The 27,952-nt window shown below is 41.1% G+C and overlaps 1 protein-coding gene across 1 annotated transcript in view; it reads left to right on the top strand.

Moving 5' to 3' along the window:
* Window positions 1-1,009: 1,009 nt before the first annotated feature.
* The window catches only part of creb3l1 (cAMP responsive element binding protein 3-like 1), a 48,931-nt gene continuing 21,988 nt past the window's right edge, over window positions 1,010-27,952 (top strand). Inside the window, exons 1-3 of the mRNA XM_017459334.3 lie at window positions 1,010-1,378; window positions 18,879-19,083; window positions 23,568-23,737. Of these exons, the coding sequence (XP_017314823.1) occupies window positions 1,277-1,378; window positions 18,879-19,083; window positions 23,568-23,737 (477 nt within the window). The 5' untranslated portion in view covers window positions 1,010-1,276. The remainder of the gene's footprint in view (window positions 1,379-18,878; window positions 19,084-23,567; window positions 23,738-27,952) is intronic.

Genomic DNA, 27,952 nt, shown 5'->3' on the forward strand with positions numbered 1-27,952 from the left:
CTAAAGTCTCTGTGAAATGCCTTGAAACACGCAGCATTATTCAATGTGTTGACGTAATTTTCACTGAAACAGGAAATCAGGGCAGGACATATTGAGTAGCTCCTCCCCTTTTAAAATCGTGAATAGTGTTTAGCTTACCTCACAGCCTGGCCTAAGCTGTACTTGACGGCTAGTACCATGGGCTGCATCCGAATATCCCTACTACACTACTATACAGTAGGCAAAAAGCAGTACACCAAAGAAGTAGTATGTCCGAATTCTCAGTATTCATAAAACAGTAGGTGAGAAATACCTGGATGACCTACTGCATCCGCAGAGATTGTGAAGTCTGGAAGTAATGCACACTGCGCTATCCCATAATGCAATGCGACTGATGCAGAACAGCTGTCAGAATCCAAAGATGGCAGAACGCAGCACATTGTCTCTTTTTAAGTCGTAGGTCACATGACAATGCTAACATAGCAGATGTAGTACATCCGAATTGTATTCATGTTACACACTTATACTGATCAGTACGTACTGCATCAACGGCCGTGCAGTAGGTACTGAAACGAAGGCAGTAGGTACTGACACAGTACGCGATTTTGAATGAAGCCATGGATTTTTATAATGTCGGATGCGGGACAGTTCAGATTCTAGAGAGCATTTGATTGGATAGAAAATCTGATGAGAAGCTGAAGTGCTGAATGATGTCATAAAAATAGTTGATCCGTATCGCTGGTAGAGAGACTGTACATTTTGAATGTGTATCTTCTAAATGTGTATTTTGTCCACTGAGTTGGAGCGCACTAGCTTATAGATAACCTTAAGGCAGCCATATTTGTACAAAAAGCCACAAGACTTCAGATTGGATTTCAAGGAGACTTGAATCTGACAGTTACGGAACTGCTCAGTAAATAAATGTTCATGTCGCTTTAAGAAGAGCCGCACAGTGGGCGTGAACGGGGCGTGTAAAAAGAGAAGACGGGGCGTGGCTCATTATAATATTAATGAGCATGGTTGGTCCTTGGGGACAGCGCTGATGAATGAGACATTTAGCAGAGACACGCGCACACGGCTCGCGTTAATTCACTCAGACTGAACCGGACAGTGAATCCAGCAGCTGTTAATCCGACTCGGATGACGGAGACATCACAGATCAGACGAGTGCGAGTGGCTTAGGCTGCAGAAGGGCTGCAATTTTCTGTCTGATTTTACTGTCTGATTGTAGATTTTGGTGTGCATCTTCACGCATTTGAGACATTATTCATCCAATCGAGTTCCCTTCATCACCAATATGGACACCATATTGGACAGTTTCACCTCGGACAAACTTTTCCCTAATCCCAACCTGTTGGACCTGGAGGACCTGAACGAGTCCGACTTTCTCACTAATGTGGTGAGTGTTGATCTCTTTCAGATTGATCAGACATGACAGACAGACCAAAATCATTTCCTGCAATAGTTTCTGAGTCCAGAGAAAGAAAACAAGCACACTGTGTGTAAACCCGTGCTGAAGCTGTCTTTACAATCAGATCGCATTAAATCCGATACAGACGACTAGATATCAGACTTTCCACGGAATATAACGACAGAAAGCACGGGTTTATTTGCGTGTCTTAGTGCGAGTCGTACGCATTTGTTTTACTTGTATGTTTGTTCTTCGCGCAGTCTCTTGCAAATGATGTCTAAGCAAGAAGTCTGGAGTTAGCCAGCTGTGAAGTTTGCACAGCTGGTAGAGAGGAAACGCTTTCCTCCAGCACGAGTGGGCGGGTCCTCTAGAGAGAATGGGCGGTGATTAGAAGTTTGTGTGCTTAACAAGCCACGCCCCCAGGAACCTTGTATCCTGGTCCTTGCATCCTGGTGAAGCTCCTGTTTTACCCAGGGCCAGATAGCAGGCTGCGAGATTCTGCAACAGAAAAAAAAACTGCATTTATTACTGCGTTTTAATGAGAAACATTTCAAACATTAGCTTCCTATTCCCTCGTCCTAGCTTCCTATCCACTTCCTATCACCAGCAGCAGGCTAGAACATGTCTCACACATCACTCGATGTTCTTCGTGCCCTGCTTTTATATGTCTGCTTCTCTCTGTCTGGAAGTCTGTGTCATTCTCAGCCCAAACTAATCTCACGATCATATAAACACAAACCGGAGGCCTTTTTGTTCATTTTCATGCAACGAGGTGCAAGAAAATGTACTAACACTAACCATATCCCTTGAAACTTTTCGAATAGCTTTAGTTTCAAATTGGCAAATGTTTTTTTGAGAACAGATAGAGGTTTCAACCAAGAATCACCCCTGTTCATCCACCCGTCCAGCCATCCATCCATTTTCTGTACCACTTATCCTACACAGGGTCATGGGGAAGCCTGGAGCCTATCCCAGGGAACTTGGGGCACAAGGCAGGGGACACCCTGGACGGGATGCCAATCCATTTCAGGGCACAATTACACACACACTCACACACCCATTCACACTATACGGACAATTTGGAAATGCTAATCAGCCTAAAATCTTTGGACTGGGGAGGAAACCAGAGAACCCGGGGGAAACCCCCGAAGTATGGGGAGAACATGCTCCGAACACAGAGGAATCAAACCCCCAACCCCAGAGGTGCGAGGCAAGTGTGCTAACCACTAAGCTAACGTGACCCTCCCCCAGCAAGTTATGAGTCAGCTGCAGGGAAATAACTCGGTGAGCTGACCTGAGGAAGAAACCTTGCGAGGAACCAGACTCAAAAGGATAATAGAGTCCCATCCTCTTCTTGGTGACACAGATTATGAAATTATAAATCATTAGTCTCACACAACTGTATAAGTCACACAGTACTAAGTGTGCTGAAAGGATGTTCAGTATGAGCATCATAGTCTTTATGATTACACCAGCAGCTCTTAGGTACAAATCTATACTGTCCAGGTGAGCTTATCCACTGAAACCAAGGTGAGTCTGTTTATTTGGAAAGTATACTGTAACTCTTAACATGTCCATGTAGGACCATCTCCAGCAGCAGAAAGTGAGTCACATGTGCAGAAATCACATCTGTTCTGTTGTCAGGAAGATAAAGTAGCACAGGAGTGCTGAGGATTTGACCAGTGGAGGAGGGTAGCATCCGTATGTGATTCATTAGGACCCCCCCCCCAACCCCCCTCCCCCAACAAACCCCATGGCTTGATTTGGTCCATGACGCACTCATGCCAGGCACAAACTAGCCCTCACTGTGGCCTGAGACATAAACAGTGCATGCTCGAGTATAGGCATCTAGGCAAGACCAGACAGCTTTTATTTATTCTTTGACCTTTTTTCTTCATGGAAGCCGATGAATATTATGCCAATAAAATGAAACAGTGTACACTCTGCAGTGTAGGACATCCACAGACAAGCAGTCTACTGTCCCAGACCAGGGTCTTTGGTAAGAGCTAAGCGCTCACTAATTCACCGTGTGTTAGGGTTGACTTGTCTGGAGGTGTGTGTGTGTGTGTGTGTGTGTGTGTGTGTGTGTGTGTGTGTGTGTGTGTGTGTGTGTGTGATTATGTCTACAGTACAAAGGATTCAGTCCAGATGTCTGGTGTTTAGTAGCAGCTGTGCAGAAAAAGAAAACCACACAGTAAGAATAAGAGAGAGGAAATAAAATGATAGTGTTAAGTTAACTGATGAGTCTGTGTGTACTTTTGCATAAGCTAGAGAGAGACAGAAAGCATTAGAGTTATGTATGTATGAGTGCTCTGTGTGTTGCTCTGCTTTGCTATGAGGTGAGTATGTGAGATTCCTGCCCTGACAGGTTCAATGAATGGCTCACTTTGTTCCTTCAGGGAAGAAGCAGCACTCATGGTCTACATACACACACACACACACACACACACACATATACACACACACACAGACACACACACACGCATGCATATATATATATATATATATATATATATATATATATATATATATATATATATATATATACACACACACATATATATACACACACATACACACACACACATATATATACACACACACACACACACACACACACACACACACCACGTACACCCCACACCCTCAGGCACAGATAATAGAGTGCATTTGTTTTACTCTGCCATTATGAGGTATAAGTGTAGGTGGGTCATTTCAGAGATTTATTTATAACCAGGAATTCTTCCACTCTGTGGTTGTATGTGTGTGTGTGTGTGTGTGTGTGTGTGTGTGTGTGTGTGTGTGTGTGTATAGACCCTAAGTTTAGAGTAATTGCAAGGCTCATGTTTATGGGTGGAAGTCACATTCTACTGTTTGTTTAACGTCCTGCAGGACTTGGTTGAAGTTGAGCAGAAAGACGTCGCTTTCATTAAAGTACCGAACTCTTTTTGTGTTCGGGTTTAATTTTGAGATTCAGAGGTTATATTTCACTGATTATATTTGTAATGCTGTTAAGTTAATCACGGTCTAACCTGGAATAACAGTCAACTAACTTCCTGTCTCTCTGTATTAGTGTTTGTGTGTCTTTAATAGAGGAATATTTAGTTATATGGGGAGAGATGAGAGATCAGAAAGAGATCTACAGCTAGGATCTAGGACCTATCGGATGTAGGAATATATCTCATGTTAAACATGCTGTCACGGGGAAACAATCAAAAACAGTGTGATGTGATGTTGCACAATGTGAAGGGAAGTTATTGTGACCACCCCAAAGTCGATTATTTTTTTATTTTTAAGTGTTTTATTCCTCTTAAACCGCAGTGAATTTTCCAACAATTAATGACTAAATATTTACATTTTGTGGCATGTCCTCGAAACAAGTTCCCGTTATCGCTTATGTTGTATCCACACACACACACACACACACACACACACACACACACACACACACACACACACACACACACACAGAGCAAACAGCTGTTCCCTCACCTGCCTCTCTTTTATTCATTCACTTTACATGGTTACATGGCACTGACGTTACATGGCACTGACGCTGGCGACTCCTTCCATAAAATTAGAGATCTCCTTATAGAAAACGTCACCACATCAACCACCAATTATATGTATTCCTCCGTTATATAGCGACACATTTAAATCCGTTTATTATTACATTATGTGGAGCAGGCACCGGGGGGCACACTGGCTTTGTGGTTAGCACGTTTGCCTTGAACCTCTGGTGCTGGGGGTACGATTCCTGTCTCCGCCTGGAGTTTGCATGTTCTCCCCGTGCTTCAGAGGTTTCCTCAGAGTACTCTGGTTTCCTTCACCAATCCAAAGACATGTGTAGTAGGCTGACTGGCATTTCCGAATTGTCTGTAGTGTGTGAATATGTGTGTGATTGTGCCCTGAGATGGGTTGGCACTCCTTCCAGGGTGTCCCCCAACCTTGTGCCCCAAATCCCCTAGGATAAGCCTATCCTAGGAGATCTCTCATCACTCATTCTACCTGTGTAGGATAAGCAGTACAGAAAATGGATGGATGGATGGATAGCGCAGGCACTATACGATGTCCATGTGAATAAACTGTTACCATAGAAACAATAATGTATTAAAATGATCTCATTGATATAAACCTGTGATTTGAACTACGACCAGAGCTGCTGTTATAAAAAAATAAAATAAAAATAATCAACACTTTATATAACTAATCAGGATGACATCTATAATCCATAAAAAATGATGTTCATCACTAACTTTTAAAAAGCATGTTATTAAAAACAGGGTCATGAGATGAGATCAGGAGTTGTCCTTTAATGAATGAATTGAATAACATTGAAAAATACAATATTAAAGTTTTTTTTTCTCTGACGCACTGTAGCAGGTACGTCAGTTCATAGAAATGTAGCACACAACAGACGCAGCAAGCTTGTTTGCATAATCCATTATTCAAGCCGTTGTTCCACATGAGTGAGGATTGCTAAGCATGTCCTAATCCCTTTGTTAAATAATAGTTTTGGCACTTACAGGTCGGGCAAGTCTCACCTGTCCTGAACGGTAGAGAGCCATTAGGTGTGTTCGTCATGATGTTCTGTGATTATATAGTCATGAAAGGTAGTGCTTGCTTGTACGAGAATCTTTTCATACCGTCCAATCTTGGTGTTTACGTTACTGGGCTTATTAAACTGTCACCACACGGGACACATTTTGCAATTTGTTTTGATTTGCACTGATTTCCGGTCACTTTTACTGATCATTATAAATTGTACAAATATAACAGGTCGATAAGGCCAATAACTCTCTGTTTGATGGCTTTACTCAACAGATTGATCTGATTCATGTAATTTTAGTACCGGTGATGATTAGATACAGAATCGCAGTGCTTGTTACTGGAGATTTGGGATCTTTGGGGATTTAGGGAGTTTGTTTCAGAGTGACAGAGGAGGGAGAAGGAAAGCAGGGATGGTGGAAGAGATCAAACTAAAGGGAGGAGAGAGAGACAGAGCGAGAGAGAGAGAGACAGAGAGAGAGAGAGAGGTTGAATTGGGTAAGAAGAGATGCATTCCTGCACTCCAGACTACACTGAGAGCTTAGAATACTTCGATAATTTCCAATATATACAAATAGAGGAGAGTGAGAAGGAAAGATGGGGAGAGAGCCATCTGCACTACTCTTGAATTCATTTTTTCCCCTGGAAATAGATTGAAATTGAACAATGATTTACTTCATTCTTGTCTTTTATCACTTTCTTACTTCTGCTGTGTTTCAATTTCACTGCTCTATACCAGCAACCTGTGAGACGCTATTTCTGTCTCTGAATAGTGGACTGATTTAATAATAATAATAATAATAATAATAATAATAATAATAATAATAATAATAATAATTAACAAACAATAAATAATAATAATAATAATTATTATTATTATTATTAATAATAATAATAATAATTAACAAACAATAAATAATAATAATAATAATAATAATAATGATAATAATAATAACTACTCCCTTAAGGGTGAACATGGTTGCATTACAATGCCAATAATTAGCGACTCCAGCATGTGATCGGGTTATTAATAGAATTAGCAGTGTGACCTCAGCAGTGGAGTCAATCATGTTTGTGTGTTCTTGCATGATGACGCCATGGAGCTCGCTGTCAAAAGGTTAAATATGCATATCTCTTCATAAAGTTACTGATAAAGACAATCGGGCAGAGTGAGGTGTATCTCTCTCTCTCTCTCTCTCTCTCTCCAATTCACACACACACACACACACACACACACACACACACACACACATTTGCATTTGACTCTTTTCCCTGTTCCAAGTAAAGTGAATTTTTCAAAACAAAAGCAAACTGTTTAAAAGATTTCTAATGTTTGAATCTGAGCTTAGTTCTCAAGGTGTGTGTGTGTGTGTGTGTGTGTGTGTGTGTGTGTGTGTGAGAGGGAGAGAGAGAGTTTTTATATGTTCTTGAAAGCTGTCCTACTCTCTTTTTGGAAAGTTGATGATGAAGCTGTCTTGACTCGAAAGTGCTTTGAACAGTAAGTGTCCAGTTCTTACAGGTTTGATGGGAAAAGCCCAATCGTGCATTCGCCCTTTATTCGAGTCTCCTATTTCCTATTACATAATGCAGCCAGATGAAGGTTTTTGTTTTTTTCTGGGATTGGGAGGCGTGTCCAGCACAGTGCTTGCAGGTAGTTTTGAGATCAGATAGATCAGCTCTACATGTTCCCGGCTGCTTTGGGCAGATACGGACTCAGTTACCTGTCATTCAGTGCGCTTTCTTCTATTCATTCCTGTGCAGCACCTGCAGTCGCTCCAGCTGAAAGAGGAGAGATCGGTGTCATGTCCGGACTCCTCCTGCTCCCTCGGCTCTGAGGAAGCACTAGAGTGGTGTAGATGCAGATGCCATGGCTCACTGCAATTCAATGCAACTGCAGCACTTCACATTCTTTAAATGCTCTCGGCGTAATCCTGATCTGTACCCGATGTATCCATAGAATATGTACGATTACAACAAATGAGGATTTGAGCAGTGTTTCATTGTGCAGAGAAAAGAACAGAAAACTGGTTTACTTTAATATATACTTATATCACTTATAATAGAAGCCTCACAGTACAGTAACTCATTACTACAACCATTATACTCTTACAATAGAAGTCTTACAGTGAGAAATGCTAGTAAGAAGGTTTTCCAGGAGCTGTTCTTCTGTAACAGTGTATTAAACTGTTGAGCACTGGAGAAATACAATGCAAAGTTATTCTGGTTCCTTTCATTTTCCTGAAGGGTTTTGTGGTATGTGCAATGAGGCACTTAACGCCATGTGTATTTCGAGCTAAGCTGACTACGTTGGCTATGCATAACTATACATTATTTGCACCGAAAAAGGAACAAAATCCCACGGAGAACTAATTACAAAGATTTACAGCTAAATTTACAAATGTCTTCGACCCAAGAAGTTCATGAACGTTCATGTGGTTTATTGACTGACCTAACAACTGCCTTCCATTATAAGTGCCTTTCAAATCAAAGGTTTTTGAAATTGAAATTCCCGTTCATTGGTGTCCAATCGCTGCAGGTGGTACAGAGAAAATAAATTTGGTTTGGAAAAAAAAGAAAAACATCTCTAACCCCAATAAACTCATTTAATAGCTCTAACTCTAATCAAATTCCTTCAAGGCATTGTGTGTATAGTCCTGTAAACATCTCTGTTTTAGAGTCATTAGATTATTTATTTATTCACATTACAATATGAACTATAATTGTGGCGCCTTTTGTATTCCACTGATGTAACATTTACTATATATATATATATATATAAAATGTATGTTTAAGATGAATAACTGAAATATTAATAATAACAGCATTTCAGCATTTTGTGCTTGAAACATCTTTTTCCATGAATCATCCTTTATGAGTTATAGTAAAAAAATGAATATTTTAGCCTCCCCCAACAATTGCTCAACCCTGTTACCTGAACACATTCACCCCTCTGGGATATTTGGAATATTCTACAAGGCACATGTTCAACAGGAAATTGCGTCCTCCAAACGTCCTGAAGATCATGGGAAAAGAAAGTTTTCTTCTCATTCCCTTATCATTTTCCACTGATATTCTGATAATGACTGACTCACTTTGAACATTGCCCAAATTATAGGCTGAAAGTAAATAATTCATTTTAAGAAAATAATAATGTGAATACGGACCCTTTAGAGTGTCCATATTGTCTTCATGGCATTAGTGTGGATGCTAGTTAACGACATTTTGTGCATTTGCTAATTCAATGATTTTAAAAAATAAATAAATAAAATAAACCTCAGTCCTATTACTTACAACTCTGTTACATATTTAAGAGCAAAATGCTGCCACTTTCAGGAACGAAATCTCAAAGAAAATGAGATTCTTACAAATGTTCATTTTTAATAGAGAAGGGCTAAATGGTACCACAATCACGGACCAATCATACACCTAGTAGCACTAACCGTGCATCCTAACCTTATACTAAACCTAAATCGCAGAGACATTTCCTGCTGCTAGGGTTAATAGCAGTGTAATTTTACTGACTTATAGATATTGTTGGGTTTTAGCCGGTCCACATGCCACTTGAATTAGAGACACACACTGTAAGATGTGACACTGATGTATGGTTTGGTTAAAACAGATACAAATATATACCAGACACGCACATAAATACCATCCCTCTCGTTCAGGCCTTATTCTTGTCCAAACACTTCATGGGAGAAGATGAAACTGGAGCACACTGGTAGGATGGTGCAGACTTACAGCAGACTCGGGTTGAGGATTTGGATTCAGTCAAATGGCATCCCAAGCAATTAGTCATGTTCTGTTTAGGAATGTGCTGAGTAGTTTTTCATTTAGTTATTTTTGCCATCCCACTGCATTTGAGCTCTTGAACCTCCCCCAGTTCTGCCCTTAGTTCTTTATCAAAGAGCCCATTAGACCCCCACAGCAGTGTTTCAAAGAACCTGTTCCTTTCAGAGTAAACATGGTAGACAAGTGCCAATGTTTGCAAAAGTCCTTGAGGTCATTTACATATGGATCCACTAGTTCCTCTCCCATGCATACTAGCGTTAACTTAGGAGCATATGTTGAACCCTGGAAATAACTATAGTTTTAATATGAATAGCTGTGAAAAATTCATTTTCGACACTGGGGTGGGGGGTTACTTTGATATTTATGTGGCATTATGAACAAATTTCCCAGCAGATAAATTGTAATTTACAGTGTCTTCTGACTTCAAATGGATCAGTCAAAGGCCCACTCCCTTTGGCTAGTTGGGTTTGCGTTAGGCAATTATTTGGCTTCTGTGCTCTAGAGTCTATTGATGCCAAATTAAAGGCCACTAAAATGCAGAGGGAAGGCGTAGCACTGTAACAGTGTAAGTAACAGATGAAGGTCTGAGGATTCAGAGGCCCACAGGAAATGACATTTAATTTGTGATCTGATATTGCAGAGTAAAAAAATAACACATCAGTGCAAATCTGTACGGGAGTAACGATAGACTGCCGTCACGTTTCGATTCGATTCATGAAACTGGCTTCACGATTCATGATTCGATTTGATCCTCAGTATATTTCGAACAAACTTTTGCTGAAGACAAATGATGACTAAAAAGACTCTATCGCTGTATAAATAATAAATAATGCAAAACGGTGTATATTTCTGTCTGTATAAAACGAAATTGAAAAAAAAAGTTTAATGCTGTAAACTAAATGTACTACAGGTTCGTCGTATCATAAAAATAAATAATGTATAAATCCTCCCAAAAATTCGATTGAATAAACAAAGTCTCCGACCTGGGGAAAACGATCGATTGAAACATAATGAGCTCGGCAGCACTCGAGGTGTCATTTGAACCGGAAATAGAGCTCCAAAGTCAGCTAAAACGCCCGATTTCCGCAGCCTCATTTTCAGGCACTGTAGATTGCAGCGACGTGGGGCTGGCATCATTTGGAAGCTACCGAAGAGCTGTTTTTAAGTGACATGGTCGTGTAACCGTGTAACCTATAATGCGTGACAGTCGTTGCGATCCGGAGCTATCGGTCAACGTGCTCTCTATATATTTTATGGATTGTGCAGACTGGAACCTCCGGAGTTCAAACTGCAATTGTATTAGATGCAGAGAATTAATAGAATGTTGATTTACACAGTGAATCGTACATTCCCATCAGCTTTTTTGCATCACGATGCATCACGTCACGTTGTATTGTTAGACCCGTACAAATCTGTATCGCGGTGAAAATCCAGACATAACCCGTGAAGGATGGAAGGTGGTTGCTGGATGGGGGAAGTGGGGGAAGGGAAACAGTAGTCCATGACGTCTGCCTGTTCCCCTGACTAACTGTCTGCTGTGGTTGTGGTTCCCTTGCCTCTGTGCTTGATGGCAGAACTAAGAGCGATCTAAAGTTGGAATTAGAAAACCAGCAGCAGACTGGGAGGTACAGCACCACTTCAGAAAGGAGAGCCAGGACTTCAGAATAAATGTGCGTCTGACTGTGAGTGGAATAAAGCTGTGCTCACCTGTTGCACACTTTACACTTCTGCGTTTCTCCCTTGTGTCTGCCTCATTAATGAAGCGCAATTAATGAGCATGACTCCACGATGATCAGATATTACCCTCGGTGAGCTGGGGCTCTGACAGCGAGTCTGATCTTTTTCAGCTGCCGTGAACTATCTGGCATCTGATCTTTCTCAGCTGGGACTGCTGTTCTGCCAGCAGTAATATGACTTGTAGTATATGAGCTGTCATTAAAAGAACAGATGTGTGAGTCTGGAATGAACAGTGCGCACCTAAGACAGCAAGTGTTAGCATTCCTAAAATTATTATTATTATTTTTAAAGATTTGTGTGTGGGATTTTTAACCAAAATAATCTCTAGATAAATGAACACAAAACAAAGTTATAGCATATTCATTTTCTGAAGAAATTCCTTCTCTCCTTCTTGGTCTTTCCTCCCAAATGAAATGAGTTTCCACTCTTGTGTGACTCATTAAGTCAGAACGAGTCGTGCCTGCAGTAGAAAGTGTAGTTTTTTCCACACTCTGCTGAACTTGGCCGTCTCACTCACCCCACTCACGTTTCCACGCTGTTATCGGCGCTTTTGTTTTTCCCTTACGTTGCGCTCCTCCATGTGCACCCTGCACCCCTGCTCCAAAAGACGCACGGACGGCTGCAGCATTTGCATAACGCGCTCTGATTGGCTGGAGCGCAGCCAGGGGTAGAAACCGGCCAATTGAATGCGGTGCGTGTCGGGGGCGTGGCTGAGTAAAGACATTCGCCGGCACCTGGAATGCTGCTGCGATTTTGGGACCAGTGCAGGAAAAAAGGACACTGTGCATGTGCAAGCCATCCTGATCCTGCTCTCCTTTTCCACTGAGTGAACAAAATATCCACAGATTTAAATGGCATTAGCAGCTTGGAACCTTAGAAGGAAAATGAAGTGTCCATTTTTAATCATTTAGAATATTTTATTTAGCCTGGGGATTATTAGAGGGTTCTCAAACTACTCCAGCCCCCCCCAACTTTTTGTAACCAGAGACGTTTTCAGACATAACTCACAGATCTCTATATCCATTAATTAAAATTGAAGAAGAAAACTTTATTTGTCGCCGATCCATTACAGCACAGTGAAATTCTTTGCTTTGCATATTAAGAATCTTGTTAAGAATCTGAGGTCAGCGTGCAGGGTCAGCCATGATGCACGCCCCTGGAGGAGAGAGGGTTAAAGGCTTGCTCAAGTGCCCAGCAGTGGCAGATTGTTTGTCAGTGCTCGGGTTGGAACCCCAACCCTTCTGATCCATAACCAAGGGCATAAACTGTAGAGTTTATATAGGGCTGCACTGCCCTATATAAATATTAAGCTCATAAGGCAAATGAATGGAGTCATATTGTGTGTTTGTGTTTTTGAACTTTCTCTCCACAGAACCCAAACCAGTTATAGCTACAGTCCAAACATTTTGTATTGTATAATCAGCATAACTAAACCCTATCAACTCCCAGAATCCTTCAGGTTCACACTTACATTCCTTACTCTAATAAGTGCACCTCCTATTAGTTCCATTGTAATTATACTGAATACCTGAATAGCACACCGATTAACACTTCATGCTTGTTTTTAACTTATTAAACTGAAAATGAACAAGGATTGTGAATGATTATGAAATTAACCACTCGCTATAGAAACACACCAGTGTCACTTACATCATTTTAAAACTAGTCAATTCATACGAACAGTCAAATTTTAGATTTATTTAGCCCTAACTCCACAACAATAGTAATTAATAGTAGTTTATAATAGTTTGCATGGTCTCCCCGTGCTTTGGGGGGTTCCTCCGGGTACTCCCCCGTCCAAAGACCTGTGTTGTAGGCTGATGAGCACTTCCAAAATGTCCGTAGTGTGTGAATGTGTGAGTGATTGTGCCCTGTGATGGGTTGCCACCCCACCTGGGATGTCCCCTGTCTTCTGCTGGGATAGGCTCCAGGCTCCCCACGACCCTGTGTAGGATAAGCGGTATGGAAAATGGATGGATAATAATAATCATAATCATAATCATAATACAATTCCATTCAACCCCCTGACTATAAGTCTCAGACCTGTTGGGAGTTCTTGGATCCCACTTTGAGAACCCTCACGCTAAAACCAGTGAAAATATTTAATTCTGTCTTTCATCTTTCAAGCACATAAGCTGGAGTGTTATTGCAAAGCCGAGTTAATGAGTTTCCTTTACTGTGGTGCATGCCAGGACAAAAAGATCGCTTTGAAATGCGTTTCTGAAAAGAAGAAGCCTCTGACTCTTCTGTATAAATGCCGGTTTTTTCTTACCGTATTACAGTTTAGATAAAAATCAAAGGTTACACAAAGTGAAAACCACAACTATAGCCCTGTGCACACATGCTGGGGGGAGAGTGAGAAAGCACCAACTGCAGTTTCTGCACACGATTCGAACAGAGAAACAGTTGCACAACTTGTGGAGGATTTGTCTTGTTTCAGTGTGTGGCTTTATTGCATGTAGTTCAGTGAATTGGATATGTAGACACAGTAGCGTGTGCAGTAATTCAGTGCAATCCAGTTTTATTTTTTTATAGCACTTTTAACAAGTTGGACATCATAGAGTAGATTCTTTTCCAGGTCAATAAGAGGTATTCTGAGTATTGCCTCTGTTTGACGAGAAGTGTTTGAGGTGTGCTTGTGTGAGCCATCTGCACCATCTGAACACACTGAACATTCTCACAGTGGAGCCAGCTGGAGCACAGACTAACTAACACACCCACTTTACTGCCATGCGTGGAGCATCTCACGCTGCTGGAACAGCTATTTATTTCCCTAAAGCATTTAATGCAGATAATACTGCAATTCTTGGCCTGGCTTTCTGTCTCTCGCTTTTGATCTGATCTCACCTGTAAATCCGGCAGTCTCCATACGATCAACATTCTCAGACAGCCAGTCGCTCTCACCTACCATGTAATTTAGCAAAACTTGAACTTTTCTTTCTTCCTACACACGCTCACCCTCACAATGCCTGCATCCATCAGATGTATCAAATGCAGTCAGATGTCTCGCCATAATCAGTTAAAATTAAAAAGGTTTTTTTTTTTTTTTCTGGTGGAATGTTGAATGAATCAGGTGGAGAGAGTGAGGCAGAAGGAGAGGAGGAAGGGAGGGGAAAAGAAAAGCCCTGTTTTTACTCCTCCAGGTCCTGACTGGAACTAAGGGAGCTGAGACTGTGCCGAGGCCATCGGGAGGTTACGCGCAATCTCACTCACCGTCTAGCACCCCTTTGGAGACCCGGTTGTCCATGTGCCAGTCTGGAATTCACTTCCCTCCCTCGCTTTCTCTCAGTCGCTCTTTCCATCTGTCTGAATTCCAGATGTGGGATTTCAGAGCTCTTGCATCAGTAGTGTGCTCTTGCATCATCTCGCCCAGTCTAGAGCAGGAAACTGCTTGTCCAGAAGATTTCAAATTCAGTACCCATGCAGCATGCAGTGGAGTATGTTCATGTTTTTTTTTTTTTTTTAAATAATAATAATAATAAAAAAAAATAAAAGGTTCCTTATGTGTTCTTTGAGTAGATAATGCTTCAGGTTTTCCTGTTCATCATGGCTAAACTTCAGTTTTTTGCATTCTAAATAGAATCTTCCCCCAGAGGGACAAACTGAAAATCATTAACGGTGCTACAAACAGCCTTTTTCTGTAGATCACCTGTAGATCATCTGTAGAGTGTCTCACACCGTCTCAGCTGGGGAAACAGATTAAAGCATCAATATGCAATTCAATCAATCAATCAATCAATCAATAATTGCGCAAGAGAACAGGTCAGTGACTAGTGTGGGAACTAGCTTGTTGGCTATTCATTTTACCCCTTTACATATTTTGAATTTTGAATGTTTCAAGGGTTCTTCTGATAACCCTTTTTTTGCATCTTAAATTGTTCCACTAAGAACCATCTCTGCTGGGTAAATACTTTGCTGTCAGGTACTATACAGAACCTTTAATAGTTTCCCAAGAGGAACAACCAAATCCCCACCGAGAGTTCTTTTTTTAAAGACCTGTGCGTGAGAGTGCACACGTTATAAATGACAAATAAAAAAATTTCCAAAAATGCACCAAATTACATGTGAAGCAGTCCGTACAGGATTTCACGGAGTTGCGTTTTTTGTTTCTTTCTTTTTTCCCAAGTTGCAGAGTGTTTTTTTGAGGAAAACTGCTTGAATCTGCGAAATTGCAACTGCATGAAATTGTTTTGCACAGCGTTTCGCAGTGATGTTTGTTGGTAAACGAGACCTTTTCACTGTACTCGTGCTCGACGATGCGAATAGAAGAGGACTTTGGCTGAATGAGCGCTGTGACGACGTCACATGACGCATCGTGGCCCAAATCTGCAGAAAATCTTCTGGTAGTTTAGAAAAATTGCAAGCTCCTCCGAATATTGCGGAGTTTGCTTGAATTTGGATTCATTTCTGCGATCGCAAAATTCTGGAGGGACTGATCAAGCTGGGTGTTCATTTTCTAACGTTATTTAATTGTAGTGTTGTGCAGAGGGTCACAGGTTTTGGGCTATGTCAAAGAAAACAACATTTTAATGTAGACCTTTCAATGATCCTTTAGTTTGTACCTCTGGGGAACCTACAAGAAGTTCTGAACCCTACAGCAGACTGCTTCCCTGTCACGCAGGGCTACCTAGAACCAACACCTATTGTACAATGTATTTCATCTGATGACAAAAAAACAGCTCCGACATCTGATCTACTGCTTCTTCTATAGCCTAGAAGGGTAAAAACATTGATTGGTGCTCAGCTAATTACAATGTCCACCTTAAACTCTGCAGCTCTGCTCCTAAAAATGCACGTATGCACTCCTCTGGTTGAGTCTGGATTACTGAGGTCCGTCGCCATATCCGCCACACAGATCAGCAACAGGAACCTCCTGTCGCACATCAAAGATTCAGGGTGGGACTGTTTATGCTTGTGCACTCAGCTATAGTGATTAGACTGCGTCTGACAACAGGAGGGTTGCGTCATTAAGTGCACCCCATAGCCACGGTCTTCACAGGATGCCATTACTTAAATGCAACTGAATTATGAGAGCCTGGTTCCTAATTATCTGCTCAGTTTTTACAGGAAGTACAGATAAACCCCAAGCTTTATCAGCGTAAAGGGAGGACAGAATCTACTGTACTATATCTGCTTAATGGAACTGCAACTTCGCGTGTTCAGAGATTTATTATTAATAGCGACATAGCTTCAAACAAAATTATGTTGACAGGCTGTTGACTTAGGATCTAGGCATTTATCTACTGAATATTTTAGAGTATCCCTGTAATTATAAACAGTTATAACCCTGTAATTATGACCAAGGTCACTGTGGTGCACAAGTATTTCTGGTGAATGGACATTACCCACTCCATAATCCCCCGTCCCTCTCCTAATCTTTGCAATATATCCTACAGTACGGAGGCACAGTGGCTTCGTCGCACCTCCAGGGTTGGGGGTTTGAATCCTGCCTCCACCCTGTGTGCACACAGTTCTCAATGCATGTTCTCCCTGTGCTTTGGGAGTGTCCTCCTGGTACTCCAGTTTCCTCCCCCAGTCCAAAGACATGCATGGTAGGTTGATTGGCATTTCCAAATTGTCCATAGTGTGTGAATGTGTGTGTGCTTGTGCCCTGCAATGGGGTGGCACCTTGTCCAGGGTGTCCACCGCCTTGTGCCCGGAGTTCCCTGGGGATAGGCTCCAGGCTCCCCCGTGACCCTGTCTATAATAAGCATTATGGAAATGGATGGATGGATGGATGAACCTGACTGTAGAAATGGTTCTGTACATCATATAAATACGACCTGCACTTACACTTTGTGGAAATGTATTAGATTTAATTCTGTTTATTTGCTATAAAACAAGCTCCTGGCAGCCATGGTGTGATTCAAGCTCAAAAGTACCTCTATTAGCACTTGTTGCAGTTCACATTTTTGACCACTAGACTACTGCAATTATAACTCCATGGAGCTAAATGGGGCAGTGAGCATGCTGCCCCAAGATTGAGCAATATAATGATACTTTATTGATCACATATACATATGCACAGTGAAATTCTTTTCTTCACATACCCCAGCATGTTAGGAAGCTGGGGTCAGAGTGCAGGGTCAGTCATGATACAGCACACCTGGAGCAGAGAGGGTTAAGGGCCTTGCTCAAGTCCCAACAGTGGCAGCTATGCAGTGCTGGGGCTTGAACCCCCGCCCTTCTGATCAGTAACCCAGAGCCTTAACCACCAAGCCACCACTGCCCCGAAAAGAAAAAAAAAAATCTAAAAAAGGTTGCCATATCAATTGAACATCAGCTGATATCTGTCAAACAGCAACATATTTTTTAGCATGCAGCGTTTATTTTAACATATTTTTAATCACTCAAAAGAGGTCATTAGTATTTCAATGGAATTTCCAATGTATGGGATTGTGAATGAAGACTTGATAAAGATTACCATTTGTAAAATGGCTAAGACATGGAGCTTAATATGCTGGGGTTCTGCCCCACCTGCCATATGGACAAGCTGCCACTGCGGTGAAGTCCAGTTTCAAACTATTTCACCTATAAGCCATCTGCTGGACTGAGAAGACTCAGAGTAAATTCTTAAGCCTAGTTTCGCAAGTGTATTAAATGAAGCGTTAAATATTAAAAGTATTGTTTGGATTATATTTAAACTGCTTGAGTCATAGAACAGCAGACCTTCTTCTAGCTTTGCTTATGTGCATGTCAGCAAATGGTCAAGAGTTTCCGTGGGAACACACAGCTGGAGAGTGTGCCTCATATCCTGGTGAAAGTGTGTAACTATGGTGTGTGTGTGTGTGTGTGGGTGGGTTGGTGGGTGTGAGTGTGTGTTAACGTCACCTTCTGCTGTTACGTGTACGCCACAGGTGCATCACTCGCATACCAGGATGTAAACATCTTCAGGTCCTCACACACCTTTGTTACACTCCTGCTCAGCAAACACACTCTCACATAAACGCCTTGCTATTATACATAGCCTTGACGTGCATGTACACACACCCACACACACACACACACATACACACACACACACACACACACACACATGCACACACTCACACTCAAACAGAAGAATATTGTTTGAGTACAAGATTGCACTTTTTGATAATGAGGTTGAACATGACACCTTCACACACCTAGGGTTAGTTTGTGCTTTGACTCACACCTCTAAGAGTCCAGCTATTGGTAAGTTTTTTTGGGAAGTGAGAGAAAATCCTTTGGATTTATTCTTTGGAGTTATCTATATTTAAAACGAATTGAGTCATCATTATAAACCACAGTAGCTCCATATCAGGCAAAATCAGGCACAATATTAATACAGTGATGTACTAAGTATCCAAGGAAATGATTCCCCCCATTTCATATGTTATTAAAATATGTTGGCTCTGATTTTTTTTAACAAGCCCTTCTGCACTTTCAGCACTTCTCAGAGCAGATGGAGGATTTCTCCAATGAGCTCTTCAGCAGTTTTTTCGATGATCACCTGCTAGCTGAGAGGACGCCGCTGCTAGACATGGAGCTTGAGCCACCGAACCCCGACATCCAGCAGGAGCACAGCTACTCCCTCAGCGGTGACTCGGCTCCTCAGAGTCCCTCCATGCCCATCAAATCAGATGACGATGCAGGTTAGGACTCTCTCTCTCTCTCTCGCTCTCTCGCTCTCTCTCTCTCTCTCTCTCTCTCTCTCTCTCTCTCACTCACATACACATACACACACATACACACACACACACACACACACGATTAAACTGGAGATTAGTACTGGAGTCTTAGAGTTAGACTTAAGCCTGTCTTAATTCAGAGTTTTTATTCACCTCCATGTGACACGAGATAAGTTGGGCTTGAGCTTATGACTTAGACTTTGAATTGGAGGTTTCTTTACCAGTAAATAACACTACATAGATAGTACTCATTCATTCATCTTCAGTAACAGTTTATCCTGGCCAGGGACACAGCGGACGCCAGGAAAATTGGGCGTGAAGTGTGGTTATATACTAGATAGTCCATACTTAGACTATACTACCACAGCAATTTAGTCTACTCCACCATCGCATTACTCTTGATTTTTAATGACTTGGACTTGACTTGCACATAAGAGTGTGATGACTTTTAGACTTGTCTACGACATGAGAATTTGATGATATTTTCCAGTTATTCGTTTGGCACACAGGACACAGTATTCATTACACAGTTTGAGCAGTCAGCTGCTATGGGCCATGCTATCTCGAAACCCTGGCTTTTGCTCTCATATTCATAATAAGCATTATCCCAGCATCTTAGCAGACACTCTTAGAAAAACAGTTCCGTCTTTTACGCTAAAACGTTCTTTAGTTTGTCCGTCTGGGGGATCATTTTCAAGGTTCTACAGTAGAGACGTTACCTCTATAGGTTCCAAAACGGAGCTTCTCTACAAAGTCTTTAATTACTGCAAGGATCAAAAATGAACCATTTTCTCTAAAAGTATGCAGAGCTATCACTCCATAAACACCTGTACTTGAGGGAAAATGACTTGACTACAACACCAACATAGGCACACACATGACTGTACACAGAGAGACGGTTAGACATGTACCGTACTGTGCAACGTTTAGGCACACTGCTTTTTTTTTAGTACAAACTTTATAAATTATTTATTTGATGACTTCTACATTATCGAGTCAGTACAAAAAAACATTTTACATTCCCAAATATTAGTTTTCTACCACAAAATTAAGCAGCGTATTACATAAGAGACACTTTTCAGACAGTAAACACAATGAAGGCTGCTGGGATTTGCTGCAAAAATAAGAAGCGAGTGCGACAGTCAAAGTCTCCAGAAGAACCGTGTCTGTTTCTGCAAGATGCTCCATAAACTTACAGATCATTTCCTTATGAAAGTGCACACATCGTACCGGAGACTACTATGTTTTTCTATCTTTGTGTCACACCAAATATTGACTTTGTTTCGTTTACTACTGTTTACTGCTCTTTATGGTATTTTTTAATGTAGAAGCATTTCATTTCCTTATTTTGAAGGCATCTTTGCTCTACAGCATTTCTTTGCATGTGCCTAAAACTTTTGCACAACACTTTACATACACACCCATTCATTCACAGAAAATCCAAAAGAAGCACACACACAAATACACACTTACAAACCTGCACACACTGAGAGCCAGACAGTCAGGCATGCACACAGATGAGTTAGACAAATGTGAGTCTCTCCGCTTTTTTTTTTTTTGCAGATCAAAATTCATATCAACATAAAGTAGATAGAAGCAGTAAAATTCATTCTTCTCAATTGCAAAAGCACCGTCACGCCCTTTCTCTCTCTCTCTCTCTCTCTCTCTCTCTCTCTCTGTGTCTTCTCTTTCTCCTGGAGCTCCAGTGCAGCATAGGGTTCCCTGACGAAGCTGCAGCTCGGCCTTCCAGAAAAAGCTGGGGATTCCAGGCAGAGGGCCAAAGCACACACTCTGTCTCTCTCTCTCTCTCTCTCTCTCTCTCTCTCTCTCTCTCTCTCTCTCTCTCTCTCTCTCTCTCTCTCTTTCTCTTGCTCAGACCAGAGAAGAATGCAGGCAGCAATAAAATAAAGACAGTATCTGCTTTCCAGATTTTTTTTTTATTGTTTTTTTTTCTTCAGCTGGAAATAGAGAAAGGTGAAAGTGTGCCAGGGGCAAGGCTGAGGAGGGGTGAGCCCTGTGGAAAAATGTTCTGGTTGATCTGAAGTGTTGCATCATCTTAGATTTCTCTGGGTGTATGTGTATTTGAGTGTGTGTGAGTGGAGCAAACAGGGTCCTGGTCTACAGTAAAGCTACAGGGCCTCAGGGAGGCCAAGGACCAGTATTCTGTACATCTTCAGTAATCTTTTTATGCTGATCAGGGTGACGATGGATATTTATATCATCTTTATTTATACCACGGTTCGTGTTATTATAGGAATAGTATGTGGAAATTGAAAACTCATTATTCATGTTTACTCCCGTTGTTTGGTTTGTGTGAGATGGGGGAACGGTGTAATGCCATTTCAGCAGTAATGTTTAGCCAGAAATTACAAACTGATAAAAAAGTTTGCTGTGCTTCATAGTTGGTTCCTAGCAAATAATGGAAAGCCTGGAAAATGTCTTTACCGGTCAATTATGTTTTGGATAAAGGGAAAGTTTTTTATTTTAAACAAAATGTTATTTCTTTTAAAATTCAGGTCAGCCTGTCTCATCACTTTCTTGCCTCTGCTTTTAAAAATTTATGCAATGGCAGCTGTTAAAGTGGACGCTTGATGTTTTATTGCTCTCCTTTTGCTTGTTTCCACAAAACTAATGAGCATCTCGCTCTCTCGCTGCTGGATGCGCTGTAGCTCCTGATTATAAGAGCTGCTATAGCTTAAACTTCAAAGCCTACCGGATCCCCCATGCCCCAGGTGGTTATACCCTTGCAGAGTGGCACATGGCTGGTGGTTGTAGTGAGGAAAGCCTCCAGTGGGCTGTCTGGTGGGGGTTTGAGAGTTTTGCATGCTAAATTGAAATAATTATAGGCAATTTTAGTAAAGCTATTGTGGTGGAGGCCTGTAAGACACACCCAACTTGACTTGTGGTCTGAGGATGCAAACTGTTCAAGTTTTGTTTTGTTTTTTGCACACATTGTGGATGCTATAGTGCACGTTCTGGTTGCAGAGGAACTCTTTACATTATAGAGCACGGCTACTGAGAACAGACATTTAGAAATCCATTACAGAACCTGTAATTTAAGTGGTCACTCTCAGTGCATTGTCAATTTCATCCAGTCAGATTATTGTAGCTTTGAGAAACTCAAATATCTTGAGGATCAACCCCTGATACGCAGCAGTAGCTAATGTCAAGCCAACTACCTGCCTGTTTTGTTTGGATTGTGTTAGATTAGGGAGCCTGAAAGGAATTAATCTTTTGTATAAAACGACTCTCTCAGCGAGAACCCGATCCCTCGACTTCGCCTTCAAACAGGAGAAAGCGGAGAGAAGCTTTCCTCTCCTGCTGTAATCAGATTCCCGCTGCTCTCTTTCCCCTACATCAAAACCAGCTGTCCTGCTTTTACAAGGGCACGTAATGTTTTATCGATCCCTCCATTGAGGGTACAAACAAAACGCAGTGGAGGTAACGAGGACCCCTGGATTGGAAGGTACATTTCTTCTGCTGTAAGAGCTTGATGGAGGCAGCACTTCCCTCACACCCCCTGTTGCTCCTTTCTGCTTATGAGGGGAAAATGTCCACTTGGATCACAGTCCTTTTGCCTAGGATTCATATGGGGACAATAATGGAGAGCTGTTTTGTGTTAGCTTTTGGGTCATAAACACAAACGGCACACTAGGCATGCGTCATGCTTACAATTAATGACCAGCTACCAGTGCATTGTGATATATAACTTGCTGACATGCGTACTAGTCATACACCTTTGTGACTGCTTATATTTTGATCTTACAGGCAACTTATACATGCATGAAACATGTTAGATGTAGAAACTCAACACGTGTAAGAAAAACGTGTAGTATGAGTAAAACAAAGTACTTGTTGGAATTATAATGAGTATTGGTGCATTAATTGACTGCATTTTGAACAGAATTTGAATATGAATCCTGATACCATATTAATCAGGCTGTACAGGAGTTTTTTTTGTGATTGTTGTGGCCAAAAATGTTTGATTTTGCTGCAGCTTTTTAAAATTGGTGATGCAATTTGCAGAGGTTTTTTTTTTTTTCTCCAGAAAACCACTTGAATTGGCGAAATTGCAGTTGCACAGAATTGTTTTGCACACTCCTTCACAGTGATGTTTGTTGTTAAAGAGACCTTTTAGCTGTATTCATGTTCGACGCACGTGAATCAGAGAGGTTTTGGCTGAATGGGCGAATTGTGATGACATCAATTGCCGTGTCTTGGACCGAATCTGTGGTAATTTTGAAAATTTGCAAGCTCCTCTGAATATTGCGGAGTTTGCTTGATTTTGCGTTAATTTCTGCGATCGTGAAATCCTTGAGGGACTGATTAATATCATATGATGCTTTTCCATCAATACCCTCATATCCATCATATCCATGCTTTCATGGTAGTTCTATCTTTTGTTACCCTTATGCTAATCATCAGTGCACATGTTTCTCCTTGCACAGAGGGCATGTGGGCATTCAGTCAGGACTTGACTGCCATCCTGGTAAAACAGGAACCCAACCTCCTGTCTGAGCCATCCCCTGGACCAGCGACCCCTATGCCTACTTCTAGCAGTGCCACCCAGCCGATCACCCTCAACCCACCACCACAGAGACGCCACAATCACGAGAAGGTAAGAGTTGAAACACTATACTGAAGTCCTTATACTGGAGTAAAGCTTTCATTGAGAGTGAGAGTCCCATCATGGGACTGAGTCAGCATGTTGTCTGCATCAGCTATTTGCTTGCATCAAGTAGATCATGCAAACAGTGTCTTCTGGTTTGGTTGTGAGAGATAATACTACATGGCGAGCTTAACAAATACTTTTCAGTGATCACTACGGAACACCAAAAAATAAAGTGATGATTCAGAAAGGCTTCTTTTTCTGTGTCTTGAGTACTGTTGAGTATTCGTCCAAGCAACTGAAACGTTAGAATTTCAAATACTTATTTGTAATTCATATATAGACAAGAGCAGGACATATAAATCTAATTGTTAATGAATTTGCAATTTTATTGCAAATGTTGTTTAAATAATAAAATCTTTTTTAAGGGCTTCTGTAGATTCATAGTCATAAAATTAGAGGGTTTAATTAATGTTAAAATCAGTTACAAACAGCAGTGAAGCTTCAGAGTTGAGAAACCTATTCTTTCCTTCCAACTTCTGCCTTCTATGAACTTCTGCCTTGTATGAATCACCTCTGCAACTACATAATGCTTAAGGAGCACACCAGTAGTTCCTAATTATGACCTCATCTTATCTGTTAAAGGGTTTATGTAAATATGACTATGTAGTTAATTCCACAGAGAAAGAGAGGATGTAAGCTAGCTAGCTTCATTCATTCATTCATTCATTCATTCATTCATTCATTCATTCATTCATTCAAAGGAGCTAATGGAGGAGTGTTTAATACATTTCTAATTCACCAGAATGAAATCTAATGTAGTTGGGAGAGTATGATATCATGGCCAGAGCCATATCTCCCTGCAGCTCTTGCACTGAAGTTAAGCAGGGTTGAGCTTGGCCAGTACCTGGATGGGAAACCTCCTGGGGAACACTAAGGTTGCTGCTGGAAGTGGTATTAGTGAGGCCAGCAGGGGGCGCTCACCCTGTGGTCTGTGTGGGTCCTAATGCCCCAGTGTGGTGACGGGGACACTATACTGTAAAAACAGCACCGTCTTTCGGATGAGACGTTAAACCGAGGTCCTGACTCTCTGTGGTCATTAAAAATCCCAGGACACTTATCGTGAAAGAGTAGGGGTGTAACCACGGTGTCCTGGCGAAATTCCTCCATTGGCCCTTCTCTATCACGCCCCATAATAATCTCCATCCCTTAATTGGCTACATCACTCTCTCTTCGCCACTAATAGCTGGTGTGTGGTGGGCGTTCTGGCGCACTATGGCTGCCGTCGCATCATCCAGGTGTATGCTACACACTAGTGGTGGTTGAGGAGACTCCCCCCAATACTATGTAAAGCGCTCTGAGTGTCTAGAAAAGCACTATATAAATCTAAGGAATTATTATTATTATTATTAAACAGTACAAACATAATACAATACATTACACATTCCTACGAGATGCCACTATATTCAGTTTATTCAGAATGTAAAATATAAGAAAGCGAAACAAACAGAACCTCTTCTGATTGTATATTCTCCTCAGAATAGTCCTTCTATAAGAAAAAGTTTGCTCTCTCTGTTTTGCTCACTCACACACTCACTGAGACACTCCACTGAAGTCCTGGGACTGGGGAAAAGCCACACACTCGTGGTTGTTTGAAGTGCTCTTGGGGATGCTACTCTACCAACTAGTGCAGGAGTAGGGAAGATACAGCTGCAGTAATCCATCTGATCTCTGCGTTTTAGACTATGTGTATGTAAAGAATACTGCAGATGACCTCGTATAAGTGTCTGCAGTAAGTTGCACTGGATGAAACCTGAAAATGACTCTCATAAACCTCACACACACTGAGAACCAGAGGGACCGCTGCTGCATTTGGAAGAGAATGAAACACACACACATATCCTGAAGTGTTCTTGTAGTCAGCTGGCAGCTTCTACTGTAGCTCCGCCCAGGCAGCATGTTTTCTCTCTCTCTCTCTCTCTCTCTCTCTCTCTCTTTCTCTCTCTCTCTCTCTCTCTCTTGTATGTGAGGCATTCACCTCAGTGAACTCTAGGCCTGAACTGCAGCTGCTGCAGTTGTAGCGCCTTATTGGCTCTGGCTGTGCTGAGGCGGTCTTTGTGTCTACATCAGTGTGAGCTTTATTAACACAGTTTCAACACAATATCACCAGCATTCCTGAGGATCATTGGTTATTTTTAATAGACTATAATTCCACATACGTTGAGAATTCAAACAGGGATTCATGTGAATTTAGTAAATAATTCCACACTATGCAATGCTGTGACAACGCAATCGATCAAACAGCAGCAACACTGGATGTCATTTACTGAGACGATTGAATGTTCACAGCTTCACTGGTAAAGATGGAGAACGATGATTTGCTACATTGTGACTGAACAGTGGAGCCTTGCTATAGGAGCCATTACCTGGGCGCTCATACATAGTTAGTTTTTCTGCTGAAAAACCCAAGTGGTCATCATAATCATCGTAACCATCATATTCAATATTATATGGCCATATTTAATACCAATTAAATACCAATGTGTTGGAACTAGAGATGCACCGATGCTAAATTTCTCAGCCGATACGATAACCGATTATTCAGAGTCATATCAGCCGATACTGATAACCGATACCGATACTTCTGCCTTTTATACCTTCTTTTAAATTAATAATAATTAATTCCACAATTCTGAAAGAAATGCAAATAAAACCTTTATTCTTTCCATTTCAAGTTGTTTCACGGTAACTGGTCTCATAAACAGAAAACACATCACTCTAATTAACATGAACACATGAACTCAATTCTGAAGATTAAAGTAAGATTTCTTAACTTATTGAATGTTATTAATTAATTTTAACATTGACTGAATTCTAAAAAACCTCCTGTTAGTCTCGCATTCACTCACCACAAACACAAGCATTGATACCTTATCACTGACATCAAACTGGTGATATATAATATCAACCTTTTTATATATTAACATTGACTGGATATGTAATACACTACTCTATAAATATATTTTCTTTGCAATATATACTGCAATATATACATACATACATATATATAAACCTTTCATCGGTGTACTGGCCCTTTAATTCAGCATGAGCAACTCAGCAAATAAAATAAATCAGACTCGACGCTGAAACTCCCGCTTCACTGCTGCAGCGTCCTGTGTAAAATTTTTGCGGTGCAGAGATTACAGAGATTACTGTTCAAAACTTCAGTTTTGTCATCATTCCACACAAGAGACATCTTCTTTACAGACAGCACAAAATCTATGTGTTTTCCCGCCCTCTTTTGATTGACAGGATATAATCGTCCCTGATCATCGGATGTATTTAAACTATCGGCCGATAGTCTGAAAAATTGCCTTTATCTGCCGATACATCGGTGCATCTCTAGCTGGAACTCAAGGCATGACGGCTTCTGGACAAGGTCAAGACTACACGTTATCGTTATGTAAAATTGAAGAAATGATAATGGGTACATTTCAGCATGCAGCAAATAATGGAGCTTCTTTAACCAGCTGTGTGCATGAAGCATACTTTTTGCTTTGAGAAAAGATAATTGTGAAATAATGCGTAACAAACACTTTTCTGGCTAGTCTTTACAATCATGTACAGGTTTTTAAAAAAAAATGACAGATGTGTTTGACCAATGGTGTGTGTTTGAGCAAGTTGAGTATTGCAAACATAAAAAATGCCTTATAAACCAGGACTCACATGGTCCCTGCTTCCTCTGGTGGAAACGTGACTATAATATCCTAAACCAAAGTTTTCCTCTCTGACAAATAATAACGTTCACTATCTGTCTCTCTGGAGCTGTTTGCTCCCTGCCTGCCAATTTATACACAAACACAGACCAAGAGCATTGACGTTCTTGGCTTCTTGAACACCACAGTAAAGCACGCTAGACAGTCGAAGTAGTGGGTCATTCGAAAGCAGGGCATGCTTATAGTAAATGAAGCTCTCAGGTACAGCGAGATTACTGCAGCGAGATAAAGAGAGACACAGACAAAAACAAAGACAGTTTTATGAAGCGAATGTAAAGCACACAATCTAAATGATATGACATTATAACATGACATCCAGTAATTACAGTCATTCAGAGCGTGTATTCTATCATTTTCGACATGTGGAAGGAAATCTGCTTTCTGGAAAAAGTTCTCTGGGAAGTGTGGCTGCAGCGCTCGTGTCAATCAAAGCACAACTTACATTGGC

This window comes from Ictalurus punctatus, chromosome 27 (assembly GCF_001660625.3).
Source record: "Ictalurus punctatus breed USDA103 chromosome 27, Coco_2.0, whole genome shotgun sequence".
Taxonomy (NCBI): domain Eukaryota; kingdom Metazoa; phylum Chordata; class Actinopteri; order Siluriformes; family Ictaluridae; genus Ictalurus; species Ictalurus punctatus.